This window comes from Urocampus carinirostris, chromosome 17, assembly GCF_059441175.1.
Source record: "Urocampus carinirostris isolate Australia breed hairy pipefish chromosome 17, RoL_Ucar_1.0, whole genome shotgun sequence".
In the NCBI taxonomy this organism is placed as follows: domain Eukaryota; kingdom Metazoa; phylum Chordata; class Actinopteri; order Syngnathiformes; family Syngnathidae; genus Urocampus; species Urocampus carinirostris.
The window spans coordinates 26245567-26261228 of record NC_142365.1 but is presented as its reverse complement, the minus strand read 5'-3'; the positions used below and the strand labels follow the sequence as shown (position 1 = coordinate 26261228).

The 15662-nt window shown below is 39.9% G+C and overlaps 1 protein-coding gene across 1 annotated transcript in view; it reads right to left on the bottom strand.

The window, feature by feature from the left end:
- Positions 1 to 2009: 2009 nt before the first annotated feature.
- Positions 2010 to 15662, bottom strand: part of dgat2 (diacylglycerol O-acyltransferase 2) — a 32128-nt gene continuing 18475 nt past the window's right edge. The window contains exons 6-8 of the mRNA XM_088321365.1: positions 9661 to 9835; positions 6140 to 6342; positions 2010 to 3210 (exon numbers count right to left, since the gene is read on the bottom strand). Coding sequence (XP_088177491.1) covers positions 3056 to 3210; positions 6140 to 6342; positions 9661 to 9835 — 533 coding nt within the window. The 3' untranslated portion in view covers positions 2010 to 3055. The remainder of the gene's footprint in view (positions 3211 to 6139; positions 6343 to 9660; positions 9836 to 15662) is intronic.

The window sequence follows — 15662 nt, the reverse complement described above, 5'->3', positions numbered from 1 at the left end:
CTGTCATCATTGGATGGAAAGCAGACCTTCGAAAGAAGACTAATCAACTCTACGTAGCAAAGGCAAAAACTGAATATTAGAAGGGAGGTTTTTCGAGGAGATCCTCAGAGCCAGAGCCGAGCCGAGCCAGAGCGCAGCAAGCAGGGCAGAGCGAGCGAAAAGATGTCTAACAACAGAATCTCGGCGGCTCTCAATATGATGATTAATAAAGTAACTAATTATAAAGAACCGATTCTCTTTGTCCTATATTGCAGAGCGTTTTATTATAAATGTTGGAAACGTGACCCTAACAGGGGCTTCCTTGGCACGTCCATTGGAGGAGTTGGCACGCCATTATGCGGGGAGAAGATGGTGAGAAGGAGAGAGCTAAAGGACTTCAGAAGAGGGCTTCCCAGATACTCCAACGACACTAATTCGGCCGTTTTCGATGGAGTACATTTGGTTAAATTGTTGATGAAATTAAGTCTGCCCCGTGTGAGAATGTCAGCTTTCATATATATATATATATATATATATATTAATGCTACTACAATATAGGCTATAATAACCTACAATCAAAATGACTAAGTTAAATGCAGCGCATCATGGTCCACAAGGATGGTCCACATTACAAATAGTGCGCAGCCCCAAGGTGCAGAGGTCCAGGGTTAGATTCCACCAACTTCCGTACATGGAAATAATACAAAATACAACAGAGATAGTACAAAAATACAAAAAAAAAATACTATAAAAATTCTATTATCCCAAAACTACTGTAACAATACAAAATACAACAAAAATTCTATAGATAACCAACAAAAAAAATCTACTTTCAAAATACAAAAGTACTACATAAAACTAACTTCAGAAATACAAAAAAAAAAAATAGTACAAAAATAAAACTACAGTAACACTGCAAAAAACGACAGAATTTCAATAAAATCGGGGTTCAGAAATACAAAAAAAAAAAACTAAAAAAACCCCACATTAATACTTCAAAACTAAATAACAAATGAAGTGCTAAAAGCAGGGAGCTGATATACTATTTCACTCTAATTGTGGTCGTTTCAAAACCAATTTGATGAAACTAATCTCATCTCATTAGCTGCACCGCTTATCCTCATTAGGGTCGCGGTGAAACTAATCTATTTAAAAAAAAAGTATAAAATGTCACATTAGCCCCTCAACTACAAATAGTTGCCAACCCCTGGAGTAGAAAATGAAATGAGTTCTAGTAGCTATGCAAGTTATCACGTGATAGGGGGCCCCGCATTTGATTTAGCTTAGGGCCCCATGAAGGCTTGGCCAGTCCTAGTCACCGATCAAACCCCTGGAAAAAATAAAAATATGCCATTCATTGTCATGGTTACCGATTTGAATCATCTGTGCCGCTCAGTTGATTGGCTCCCTCTCCCTATTTAAACCCTGTCCTGTCACTTTCCTGTTATCAGTTCGTCTGCGAACCTGTGTTGATACAAGGCAAGCCTTCTTTGACCCTGACTCCTGTCACGTTTGTCTCCGGCTACGACCTGTTTTGATCCCGACCACGTCTGCTCCCACGTCCCGGCTTACGACCCATTTTTGATCCCGACTACGTCTACTCTACCGTCCTGGCTTACGACTCGTTTCTGACCCCGACCACGTTGTTGCTCTCCCTGTCACGGCTACCGACCTGTTTTTCCATCCCCAACATCGCTCGCTACAGAAGATCCACTTCTGTATTCGGATTACAATCCAAGTGCGAGAGCGACTTGCTTCCCGCGTCCAGCGAACACCAGTTTGTGGGCGCAGCCCTTCCTCTTTCTTTCAACAAAACTTTTACGCAATTGGGTCCTAATTCCGTCCTGGCCGTGACATTCATTTCAAAAGACATTACTGAGAAAGTGTGCTCAACAAAACAAGCAAAACAAGAAGCGATTGCAGAGCTCAGATGAAACTAAAATCAATTCAATACTGGCAAGTGATTAATACAAACCAGGAGAATGCAATGCTGTAGTTATGCATTTCAAAAGAATGTATTTAAAGCCATATAGACAAAAAGATACTTTGCATTTATTCTGAAAACATACAAAAGTTTAATTAATAACAGTTTGGCAAACATTTTCATACATAATACAGACACACATTTTCTATGTATTTTTGTATTGCACTTGAATTACACTGAAGTTAATATTTTATCCACAATGTAAAAACAGGTGCATCCGGGTCCAAACGACAATCATGAATAAACTACCAACTTTACAAAAAAGGCAAACCCAAATTCAAATACTGTGATTTTGTGCAGACCCATTACTACTTTAACTAGTCCATCTTTTTCCAGTTTTCACCCACTTCATGCATAAAAACTAATCAATGTGCCTCAAAATTTAACATGTGTCAAACAATTACAGATACAAACTCTCCAAAAGCACTTGAGATACCCAATCCCGAGCGAGATCCACTATCATACCAACATTTTTTTTTCCTAGTGACAAACCTTTGGAATAGATTTCTCAAAAAGTGCATTGTAAATATTTGAGTCAAGCACCTATGTGGGCTTCTTCTCCACTATGTTGAATACAATTAATACTTTGAGGCAGTTTAAAAATCACATACATACATTTATTGCATTTTCAAGACAAGAATCCCATGCAGATGAATGAGCTTTCCTTGGGTAGCTGTAAGGTATGTTACATAAATTTGCAAGGATAATGTAGATCTTTGGCAACCCTATTATTTTATGGGTTTATGTGTCCTACTATATTAGCGGTACACTTTTATATGCATTGGTTGTGCTTTTTTAATATACATTTCACAGAACTTTGTAAGAATTCTATAAATGCATAGATTTCATAGTCCTTCCCCATTGCATTTTAAGAAATATTCAGAAAAAGGCACATGTGTTGAACAGTACCTCACTCTGACAGTCTCTCCAACAGGTCCATCCCTGAGGTTAGCTTAGCCCTATTTTCTCACTATACAAATGTGCTTGTGTATAAACGAGGATCCAGAGATGATCACAATCAGGAACCAAAGTTAGGATGAGAGAGGGCCAGAAGATACAGTTCTTTATGCTAACGCCTTCCTCATTTTGAGTTCACTCAATGTGCAAGATGTCGCTCTCATTCAAGCCAAATCGGGTCTTGTACCTGTCGAACAGGCACAGGAGGGACTTCACATACATGGCGTGGTAAAGGTCCACCATTTCATCAGAGGGGTCCTCAATTTTCGGCACGGTGATTGGCTCCCCAACTGCAAGAAAGTGAATTGCTGTGAGATTTTATTCAATCCAAAAAATAACACGCATATAAAAACACAAAAATTTGGTAGTGCACCTTATAATCCAGTGAGTCTTACATACCGGAAAATACGATGGATAAAATTGGAAATGCATAGTTACAATAGAACAGGGGTCGGCAACCTATGACACGCGTGCCCGCAGTGGCACGCGAGGGGTTAACCAGTGGCACGCGAGCGCACGGCAAAACAATACAAACAATAATGATTTTTTTTTTTTTAAAGCACAATTTTACCTGAAATTTAGACATTTTCAGTTGCACGCCGTGTTTAGCGCCCCTCATTTTCTGTTTCGTGTGTGAGTGCGTGTCCGTGTTTTAACGCAGCCAACGAAACAGACACGCGCAATAAATAAAACGCATCATGACGGCTCCTCGAGCGAAAACATCTTGTTCTTTCCAGCCAGCGTGGACGGACGAATGAGGCTTTGAGCAAAAAATGACCGTGCTGTTTTGTGCATTATGGCTCGAGAGCGTTGTACCTCGCACAGCGAGTGTTAAACGTCGTCACGAGATGAAACATGAACATGAATTCAAGGCGCAGACAATAAAACGCGCTGTGTCCAAGTGCGGCCAACAAACACAGACCCTGAAAACCTTTGTCACTGCTAAAAACACTAACACTAAAGCAAGCTATCACATAGCAAAGCACAGAAAACCATTTACTGATGGCAAATATTTTTAAGAAGCGTGTGTGTGCGTGTATGTGCGTGCCTTCTGCCTTGCTGCTTTTATTTTAAGTTTTGGTATTTTCTGCAACAGGATATTATTGATGAATGGTATGGTAGCTGTCAATAGCACATGTTTTTTTTGATTGTAGATCATTGTTAATGAAGAATGGTTGATTCAGGTTAATTGTTATAGCAAAAAGTTGATGTATGGATGGCTACAGGCCTTTCCACTTGTTATTCACATTCATTTTTAGTTGATTGATGAACAAGAATAGTGGAAGATGAATTGGTTAGTTACACCAGTGTTTTTCAACCAGTGTGCCGGTGCACACTCGTGTGCCGTGAGACCTTGTCTAATGTGCCACTGGAATTTGCCCAATTTTATCTTTTCAAAAAATCAGGCCATTATTCAGTATTTTTGCAATCTTCACAGTACATTTAATAACTTCATTTGTTTCAAAAAGCGGTTTAAGATTGCACTGTAAAAAATATAAACATAAAGCACATCATTCTTTTTTAAGTATTATTTTCTTCTTTTTGTATACCAATTATCTGCCTATGCGGTAGTACAGTGAAATATTTGACATAACTTCATTTTCAAACATTTTCGACGGACAGTGTGTCTCTGAACTTTTCTATAAATAAAAGTGTACCTTGGTTCAAAAAGGGTTGAAAAACACTGAGTTACATGATTAAAATGTATATCCATGTTGTATATTTGGACTGGTGCAAAATTACAGCTCTGTCGGATATTAAAAATATATTGTGCGAGTCATTGATCTTGGTGTGGCACACTGATTTACAAGGACATTTGAAAGTGGCACTCCACACCAAAAAGGTTGCTGACCCCTGCAATAGAATGATCCTGCATATAGCTTTAACCACACATAGAGGATGACCCTACTTCCTCATCTTGCTTCCTGTATTTTTTCATCAGAGAGGCTCACGAGGATCGTGGTGACCCTTGTGGGTCCATGCCGCACAAACTCGTTGAGTTTGCACTACACCTCCACATCCCCAAAAAGATACAGCACTTGATCCTGGACTATCAAATCAGTTGTAGGCTGAGGTAACTTCTGGGTCAGTAACATCAGACTAGTATTACCTTGGGAAAGGTATAATAGGTTATACAATTTCCATTATCCTTTTCAAATTGGCAATTACGATGGTGGTCAAAGTTGCAGAGGTGGAATGCAGAGGGCCACTATCCAGATCAGGTGTTTGCCAGCCTTCCATAAAAGCCTACCTGGATTACCTAACCATCACCCCAACATCATTCCCAGAGAGTAGGTGGATCCTGCAGGGATTGTAAGTACTCATCATATGGGCGAGGGTGAGCTTTAAGCCCTCCAAGTCAAGGTCAATGGTTGTGAAGGAGAGGAAGGTGATGGACAAGTTCCAGGTTTCAATCTCTGGAACCGAGATCCCAACTCTCCCTGAGCCTGGGGAAGATTGTTGATGCCATCTCTGAGTCTGGTGAAAGACTGGGAGCGTGGCTTACCAAGGTGGAAGGTCAGGCAAAGTGTGGAACGATAAGTGTCGTATGGCATCTCCTTGTCTATGCTGTTCCGCAAACAACTGTGCAGTATCTGGAAAGGAAGATCAGTGGCTTTCCTTGGAAGTGGCTGGGACTCTCCTCCAGTCTCACTAGCGCTGCCCCGTATAGGATGGGCAACACCACCCAGCTTCCCCTCAGTGAGGAGTTCAAGGTGGCATGTACAAGATAAGCTCTACAGTTTGCGTATTTGTAAACAACAAGGTGTCATTAACTGGGATCGAATTGAAAACTGGAAAGATGTGGAGAGCTGAGAAGGCAGTGGGAGTAGCAGGGTCACGCCTGAGGCAGAAGGCACGAGTAGGGGTCTTAGCAACAGGGAAAGTAGGCCTGGGGAAATAGGCGACACTACTACTCGGCTTGAAGCTTTCTTTTGAAATGTCCTTTGGCTATATACCTACAGAACTACTTTTTCTGTAGGCCTTGAAAAACTGAGTCAAAACGGCAAAAATTGTCTTTCCCTTTGAGAAAACCTCTGGTATTGAATGACTTATTTGTACAAACATGCTTGTGACATTTTAACCGATGATAAAAGATGTTCTTGACTTGACTTGACTTCTTATAATAACCAAAACACAAAAATAGTATTTTTTGTCATTATTCAATTTCCAGGGCTATGTCAATAATTGAGAACTATTCAAGAGGAGACGAGTGCCCACCTATAGTCGTAATTGGTTTGCCGTAAGGCACAAGACCCCACGAGTTGCCAAAGAAGAGGCCGCATCCGTGGAAAAGGCAAGGAGCAAATCCAAACAACTTTTGTAACTTTTTCTGGAGACCTCTCCAGTAAGTTCCCTCTTCTAGGATCACCTGCTTGTAGGCATCATTCTCCCCAAAGGAGTATACTGGAACCAAGTCGGACCTGAGTGCACAGGGAGAAAGATCAAGTCATGCTCATGTAGTCATTTTCTTTTCTTGATTCTGACTGCAAAAGTCAAAGAATCCTTTAGAGTTAATATACAGAGACCCCTCTCTACTTCGCGCTTCCGTTATTGCTGGTTCACTCCTTCACAGGTATTGAAATGAATTGACTTTGTCTTTGATGTAATTGATAACATTGTATTGTGCATTGTGTTCGGCGGGGACAGTTTAGGGAGGGCGCTCAGTGTTGGGTGGGTGTGACTGTGTGCGTGACTGTGAGAGGCTGGTGTATGCTGTCAGTCAAACAGCTGGTGGGCTCTGCCTCCGTAAACAAACTGGGAAGCACAGCGACCTCTAGCTTTGTGGTTTCTTTTAGTTGTTTTTGTTACATTTAAAATAAATTCCTCAATTAAATCGGACTCTTAGGATTGTCAGAATAGCGGTGCTCCATGGATTGTTATCGGGTCCAGAAGCGACTCGGGTGGTTCCAGGAGAAAGCAAGAAAGAAAGAGCTGCTCCGGCCTACTGCTAACAGCTAAGCTAACAGCATACCTGTCAACCTCCACGGCTCCATACCTTTACAAACTGTCGCATTTTCCCTTACAAAATATAAAATAATCTTACACCATTTTTCATTTATGTAGTTTAACATGTTATATTGTACATAATAATAATAATAATAATAATTTCCTTGTATTGTCATTCTGTGTAACAATGTACACAGAACGAAATGTCGATTGCACCTGACCCGTTGTAGCGAGCCGATGCAGCCGCAGCCAACAGAGGGCGCCGCCGACCACTTTTTAAGTCTTAGGAATGACTCGGCCGGGGCGCGAACCACCGACCTCCCAGTCTCGTGTTTCGTTATATCATATACAGTATATGGTTAATTAACATTTTGCATCTCAGTGAGATACTGAGATGCTCGACAATAATGAGGTTTATTTTTAAAAAAGTATCTTGGACGTTTACTGTAGAAGGAAAAAATACATGCAAATATAATTAAGTAGAATTTTCTTCTTCAAATTATTAATTCTTTGCCTTGCTGTCTCTTGGGAAGTAGAGATCAATGGGTTTGCCATGGTCCCAAAACGTTTGTGTGTGTGTTTTTTTTCTTTTCCTTTGTTATTGTATGTGTTTGTCCTGCCGTCGGTCACCCCTCTTGAGGGATATGACCAAGGTAGATAGATAGAAATTATGAATTCATCAATTCATTTTCTGCATTAAATTATTGTTGGTAATATACTGATTAAAGGGAAAACCACAAACCTGTCTTTTAGTTTTCTCCTTTTATACTTCCTTTTTTTCTTAACTTCTTTATACAACATAATAATTCGTAACATAATGCATCAAAGCAAGTGAGCCGTTTGAGAGCCGGCTCTCTTTCATGAGCCAAAAAAGCAGATTCTCTAAAAAGGGACGGACTTCTTTTCACTACACAACTTCCACTGAATGATGCATGATGGGAAATCCCCTGGCGGCATGCGCACAGTAGCATCAAACCGCTTGCTTCGTTTGCATTGAAAAAACTGAAACCGAGATAGAGGCTACAGCCGCGAACTTGTTTGACTTGATTGGTTTGCCGTTTCATGATAATCGGTGTATACCGGATGGTACCCATAATTGACAAATTTGCGTTTTTCCGTATGTCGTACACATCTTAAAATGCATAATAAACGTACTTTGTACGGCAAAAACATACAGGTTGACAGGTATGTAACAGATATCCGAAGACCCCGCTACGGACCCTGTATCTTGTCAACGCTAGGTCCATTAGCCATGAAATGGATGACCTGCAGCTAAATACTCGTGGCAAACCGCTACATTAGGGATGGTTTTATTTTAATCATCTCAGAGATCTGTCTCCTTTCGAGGAAACTTGATGCTAGCACACAGCTAGCCAGCCGCTCTCTAAATTGATTTCTTTCACTGAAAGGAGAAGCCCTCAGATTTTGTTTTACTTGTTTAATGACAAGATAACCATTCATTCAACTGCAATTGTGCGTTGTTATTTTGCTACAGAGGTATACTCTTAGATGGGAATGACGTCATTTCGAGGTAAGTTTAACGCTTGGGGGCTTTTAGAAGGTGTGACACTACTTTGCGGATTTTCACTTTGGCCGGGTGGTTCTGCTCCCCATGAACCGCAAAAAGCAAAGGATCTTTGCATATCAAGACATCTTCACAGCCTGCTGGGGGAACAAGTATTAGTGTATGATGTCAGTTGTTATGGCTGCCAGCAAGAGATGCTTCAAATGTAATTCCACACAAAAAGCTGTGAAAAAGTGAGGCGGGTTTGCTTTAGTCAAATGGAAGTCAACTCGAAGGAGTTCCTAAGAACAATGAGTTTTATGGGCCTCTCCTAGTCTCAAAAGATTTTCACCGTTTTTTTTTCCATAATTAAATACAGCCATATTGAGAATGCTTTTGAGTGAAAATTACATTACAAACGGACAGGTGTAAGCAGGTAAAGAAAAAAATGGTGGAATTTTATTAATAAACTGTATTCGTAAGACGTGTTTAAAGGCAAAGTTTCCTAAATAAAACCTGCAAGCCATGTGAAAAATGATACCAGTAACGTAATCCAAATACCATAATAATTACTTTTAGATTACTCCAATAGCTAATATGCTAATAAAAGACAAAATACACATAATATAAATCAATCGACTGCATTTGTTTAGAGATAAATAAACAATGTAACCTTAAAAAAGAATTGGAGAAAACCAAAGTCTGGTCGTTCCTTATAGTCCTATGAAAAGTGCTTAGATTTTAACCCTGTAGTAGAATTCATTAAGCAACAATAAAACTTTCTCTTTTACATGGAAGACCAGATATATTCTGTTTTTGTTCACATTAAGAGATCATTAGAAACCCAGAATTGTCTTAAACACACCAACTGTTCACTTTCTATATTTACAGCAAACTCTGGGAAATATTGTTTCCAAATTTAAGTTTTACTTTGACTTCAGTTCCGCCAGCACCTCAAATGTTTAAGGAGCACCCTGATCTCCGCGGGTATCAAGTTGGAGACCCCTTTTTTAAAGTCTGCATAACTTCATTTGTTTCCCAACTTGCTCTAATCTGCTTTAAAAGGTGAAAGCATTGATAATCCTTAGTGATATTTGACATAATCACTGTTGTTTGGGTTGTTTCGGCACAGCTACAGATAAAACGTTTATCGCTGCTGACTGTATGCATGGCCTCAGTAAACGGGAACAACATTCTCCTCCGTATACTTTAACAAATACCTGCGACTGACATTTGAAGGTTAAAGTCGATTGGAATAACTGGTGGTGTTACGCGATGCTTGGCTTACCCTTTCTGGAGTGCCATTTTAACAAATCCTTTCCGCTTTTTGAGGATGACCGAGTTCATGCCTGGTGCACAGTATAAGGACTCCGCTGCGCCTCCCACAACAATTATTACTGCGTTTCCTGTACCGTTGCATGACAGCAGGTAGTCGATTGAGTTCTTGTTCACAGGGCAGATACCTGAAACATTTGGGGAGGGGGAGCATTTGATTACAATTTGCAGGGAAATAAAACAAACTTGCAGTGTTCTGAAAACAAAACATACAAACACACAGTACCTAATTTTATATACTGGACTGTCTCAGAAAATTAGAATATTGTGATAAAGTTCTTTATTTTCTGTAATGCAATTAAAAAAACAAAAATGTCATACATTCTGGATTCATTACACATCAACTGAACTATTTCAAGCCTTTTATTATTTTAATATTACTGAATTTGGCCTACAGCTTAAGAAAACTCAAAAATCCTATCTCAAAATATTAGAATACTTCCTAGGACCAAATAAAAAAAAAAATTATAACAGCAAAACTAAATCAAACATTTGAAAATGTCCATTGATGCACTCAGTACTTGGTTGGGAATCCTTTTGCACGGATTACTGCATCAATCCGGCGTGGCATGGAGGCAATCAGCCTGTGGCATTGCTGAGGTGTTATTGATGCCCAGGATGCTTCGATAGCGGCCTTCAGCTCATTTGCATTTGCAGGTCTGGTGTCTTTCATCTTCTTCTTAACTATACCCCACAAATTCTCGATGGGGTTCAGGTCAGGGGAATTAGCAGGCCAATCAAGGACAGTGATGCCATGGTCAGTGCACCAGTTACTGGTGGTTTTGGCACTGTGGGCAGGTGCCAGATCATGCTGGAAAATGAAATCCTCATCTCCATAGAGCTTTTCAGCAGATGGAAGCATGTAGTGCTCTAAAATCTCTTGGTACACAGTTGCATTTACTCTGGACTTGATAAAACACAGTGGACCAACACCAGCAGCTGACATGGCTCCCCAAACCATTGCTGACTGTGGGAACTTCACACTGGATTTCAAGCAACTTGGATTTTGCTCCTCTCCAGCCTTTCTCCAGACTCTGGCGCCTTGACTTCCAAATGAAATGTAAAACTTGCTTTCGTCTGAAAAGAGGACTTTGGACCACTCTGCAACTGTCCAGTGCTTCTTCTCCATAGCCCAAGTCAGACGCTTCTTCCGTTGTCTTGAGTTCAGAAGTGGCTTGACCATGGGAATACGGCTATTGTAGCCCATTTCCCGGACACGTCTGTGAACTGTGGCTTTTGATACCTGGACTCCAGCTTCAGCCCACTGTCTTTGAAGCTCCCCCAAATTCTGGAAGCGGCTCTTCTTCACAATTTTGTTAAGGCTGCGGTCATCTCTCTTGGTTGTGCAGCGTTTCCGGCCACATTTTTCCCTTCCAACAGACTTTTTGTGGATATGCTTTGAAACTGCACTCTGTGAACAGCCTGCTCTTTGAGAAATTTCTTTTTGTGTCTTACCCTCCTGATGGAGGGTATCAATGATTGTCCTCTGGACAGCAGTCAGATCAGCAGTGTTCCCCATACTTGTGATTTAGTTTACTGAACCAAGCTGAGTGTTTTTAAGGCTCAGGAAACCTCGCAAGGTGTTTCGAGTTAATTAGATGATTCAGGTGATTAGTTAAATAGCCTACTTGTATACTTTTTCATGATATTCTAATATTTTGAGATAGGATTTTTGAGTTTTCTTAAGCTGTAGGCCAAATTCAGCAATATTAAAATAATAAAAGGCTTGAAATAGTTCAGTTGATGTGTAATGAATCCAGAATGTATGACATTTTTGTTTTTTTAATTGCATTACAGAAAATAAAGAACTTTATCACAATATTCTAATTTTCTGAGACAGTCCAGTATGTATATACATAAGTATGAAACCCTCCTTGTTTTTCAAACATTATTGGAGCTCGCTAATTCTAGCCAATGGAATAGACCCTTCCAATTAAAGTAGTATGGAGCATAAAAAAGTCTTCAAGCAAAAACATAGGGATCGACACTAATCAAAGAAAACTGAATAATTGAAATATGAAAAAAAAACATTTTCTAATTGAATTAGTGTATGTATTTTTTCCTTCTACGGTGAACGTCCAAGCTACTTTTTGAACCTTTTTCATAATAAACCTCATTCATGTCGAGCAACTCAGTATCTCACAACAAAATGCCAATTAACAATACATATGATATAACGAAACACATGTACAATATAACATGTTAAACTACATAAATAAGCACGTTTGAAAAAAAATATGGTGTAAGATTATTTTGTATTTTGTAAGGGAAAATACAACATTTTGCAAGGGCATGGAGTCGTGGAGCTTGACAGGTATGTGTAAAACACATTGAATGAAAACACTGGCAACTAATTTTTTAACCTATCCTATACTCAACAACACAAAGGCACTGGATCACCAATTCATTTAGACCGGAGTGAAGGTGTAAACTGCACGATCCGCTACTATTTAAACATCATCTTGCCTAGGCCACCACAGTACCGGTGGGCACTGTGTGTATGATTTGAATAAACTGTCCTAGAGTAACCTGAAAGAGACTGAGCATTGACTGTTTGAAACAACAAAGTACAGCCATGTAAACAAAAGCTAATTCAGCTGCGTAAAAGGGGCAAAGATCCCTGGACTCATAGATAAAATTGTCAGCATTTTCCACTGCTAGAACAGTGGTTCTCTGCTGGTCTTACTTCAGGACCCAGTATACTATCCTAATTACAAACCGCTACCCAAATCAATATATAAAAAAAAAAAAAATCACCTCTCAAGTTTATTGATTGAAAAGATTCACAATTTCAACTAGAGAAAGCAGAATGTGTTCACATTTTTATTTTTATATTTTTAAAACAAAACAAACAAAAAAAAAAACAGCAAAACCAAAACGACTTCATTCTTCTTCTGGAGTCTCGCGAGAATGGTCGTGTCTTCAAACTCCTCCGTAATTTTTTTTAATCACTTTGGAATTTCTTTTACAATTTGTTTGTATGATTGGTTGAAAAAGCCAAAGTTATTTGTCTCTATAAGCCTTTGGCTTCAACCCGTCTTCCTTTTTTACCTTTCTGGTAATTTTTTTCACTCTGTAATGTATTGCTTTCTGGTCTCCCGATGTCTAGCATTAAAACTTTGCAGCTGGTTCAGAATGCGGCAGCTAGACTTTTGACTAAGACCAAAAAGTTTGAGCATATTACTCCTGTATTGGCCAACTTGCACCGGCTCCCAGTCCACTTAAGATGTGACTTTAAGGTTCTCTTATTAACATATAAATGTTTGCATGGGCTTGCAACCTCTTGTCTCTCTGATTTGATTTCCCCCTATGTTCCTGCACGGAGTCTGCGCTCGGAAAAGGCCGGTCTACTTGTGACTCCGAGAGCCAAGGAGTCTGCAGGCTCGAGAGCGTTCTCCATCCGGGCCCCGGTGTTATGGAACGCCCTGCCTCCGGAGATAAAATCTGCAACCTCAACGGAAGTTTTTAAATCGAGGCTTAAGACACACTTCTATTCCAAAGCTTATGATTGATGCCCACCTCATATTCTGTATTGTCCTGTCTTTTTCCGACTGCCTGCCTGGCTGATACGAAGGAGAAGGACGATTTGAGATAAGTCAGCGGACCAGCGTCTGAACTGAAGCATGTCAACCCCTGCATTGACAAGCTGGCAGAGATGGGAAGTTGCTTCGTGGCCGTCATAGACTTTCTGGACTAGTTTACAGGCTGGGGGCGTCGTTGGTGTCATCCGGACATTTTCAACATCTTACCTAGTGTTTTATATTCTGTGTACAGTAATGCTAATTGTGATTCACCCTGGTAAATCCTAGAAGGGGGATTACCACATGTGAGGTCCTTTCTCAAGGTTTCTCTTTTTTCCTCACACTGAGGTTTTTGAGTTGTTCCTTGCCCGCATGCTGGTTTAAGATCAGGCAATTGTGCAATTTTGTAATTGTAATCCTGTGCAGTCCTTTGAGACATATTTTGTGATTAAGGGCTATATAAATAAATGTGACTTGACTTGACACTCTGTGATGTGATATTTGTTGCAATATAACTGGAAATAAATAAACCAAATTCGATACAATACAATACAAAGAAATCATATTCCCTTTACCAGTACAGAGAATACTTGCGCTGGTCAACACAGGGAAGGAACCAAGCTTTTGTTTTGCCTGTTATTTTCTGCAGCTAAGAAAACAACATACTCTTTGTGCCAGAATTGGAGAAAAAAATGTTAGTGATCGTAAATTTAAGTTATAAAAGATCCCGGCGGACACTCCTGATCAACGAAAAGGAAGAGAGTTGCGCTTAAATGCATTAAAGCTAAAAGATTGGACTGAGAAACTCATCAAAAATGCTCGTGTTTGCAGCTCACACTATTGTCACGGTTGCCCACGGCACCCAATTCACCCCGCCTGTTTGGCGCCAGCTGCGGCTCATTGACTGATTGGCTTCCCTCCTGTTTAAGCTCAGTGCTATCACTCACCCTTTGTCAGTCCATCAACGAACCTCTGCACCGGCAAGACGTGTGCTTTGACTCTGTTCGGTTTCCTGTCCGGTATCGATCCCGTTTATTTCGTCCCATGTTGATATCGGTCTCTGGTCTCCAGTGTCTGGTATCGTTCTGTCTGATCTCTGACTCCAGTCTCCTATATCTGTTATCAATCCTGTCAGTCCCATTCTGTCCAGCATCAAAACCATCTGTCCAGTATCAATCTCGTTAGTCTCTGGCTTCCTGTTGTTCCACGCCAGACTTCAGTCTTTCTTCTTCCGTCCAGCGATCACCGAATCACTGGCGTTTGCGTTAATGTGCATGACTAGCCTGTTCCCGTAAAATAAAGCTTGTCCGAGAAACGATACGCATCGTTCCGGTTCTTGACATCTATTATATCAGCAAAGCATGTTATTTTATTAGTTTCAGAAAATAAGTTATTTTGGAAATATACTAAGAAACCTATTTTTCTATGATCATGAGTGTCCGCCTGGATTCTGTAAAACTTCATTTCACGATCACTAACCGTTTTCCTCAGATTCTGGCACACATTTGATCACCAGAGTAGCAGAAACGAAAGCTTAGTTTCTTCAGTGTATTGACCAGCGCGGAGATTCTCTTGACTCCGGGCTGAGCCTCGCCCAACAGCTACATCACAATGTTTTCAAACAAATGAAAGGGTCTTTCGCACGGGTCGGGAACCTTTTATTTGCCCAGGCAAAGGCCCGCAAGCCACATAAAATACTCCCCTGACCCACCAATAGAGAAACAGTGTTAGACAGGGTTCATCCACCTTTTTCATGGTCAAAATCAAGCACTTTTCAAGCACTTTTAAGGCCATTTTTTATGTTACTATCTTGATGCTAGCACATACTTGTTATTTAGTGCTGCTATCTAGGATGTACAATCATTTTGTGTCAATGGCTGCTATAAACTCACATTAGTTCTGCCCATTCTGCTTCAAGAATGCATGTGTGGCTTAGCTATGTCACACTTGTTTACAAACACGGGAAGGGCTCTAAAGGTTTTAGGTAACAATTGTCTCCAATATGGAAGACAAAAAAAGAAAGTACTGTTGAAAGTAAAAAAGTACTCTATAAAAACGAAACAGAAAAATGAGCCAGATTTGGCCTCATTTTAATGATATTGACTGCTTCGAAACGGTGAGCATTCAATCTTTCAATCGATTGCTGATCTTTTGCTTATTTAAATTTATATTCTTTTGCATGTTTTTCAGAGGATCTGTGGCTAAATTAGTGAAAATAGAGGAGCAAAAAGTTAGTTGTTTTGCATTTTATTATTTATTTATAGCACTAAAGATTTAATATTTTGAATTAAAATGTAATTGTTTTGCATTTTCAGGTATTTGTGTCATTCAACTTTTGATCTTTTCAGTGTGTAAAAAGCTCAAATTGTTTTTATTTGACATTTTTTTGGTAGATCTGTGAATATTTTAATTTATATTTCATGTGTTTTTCAGG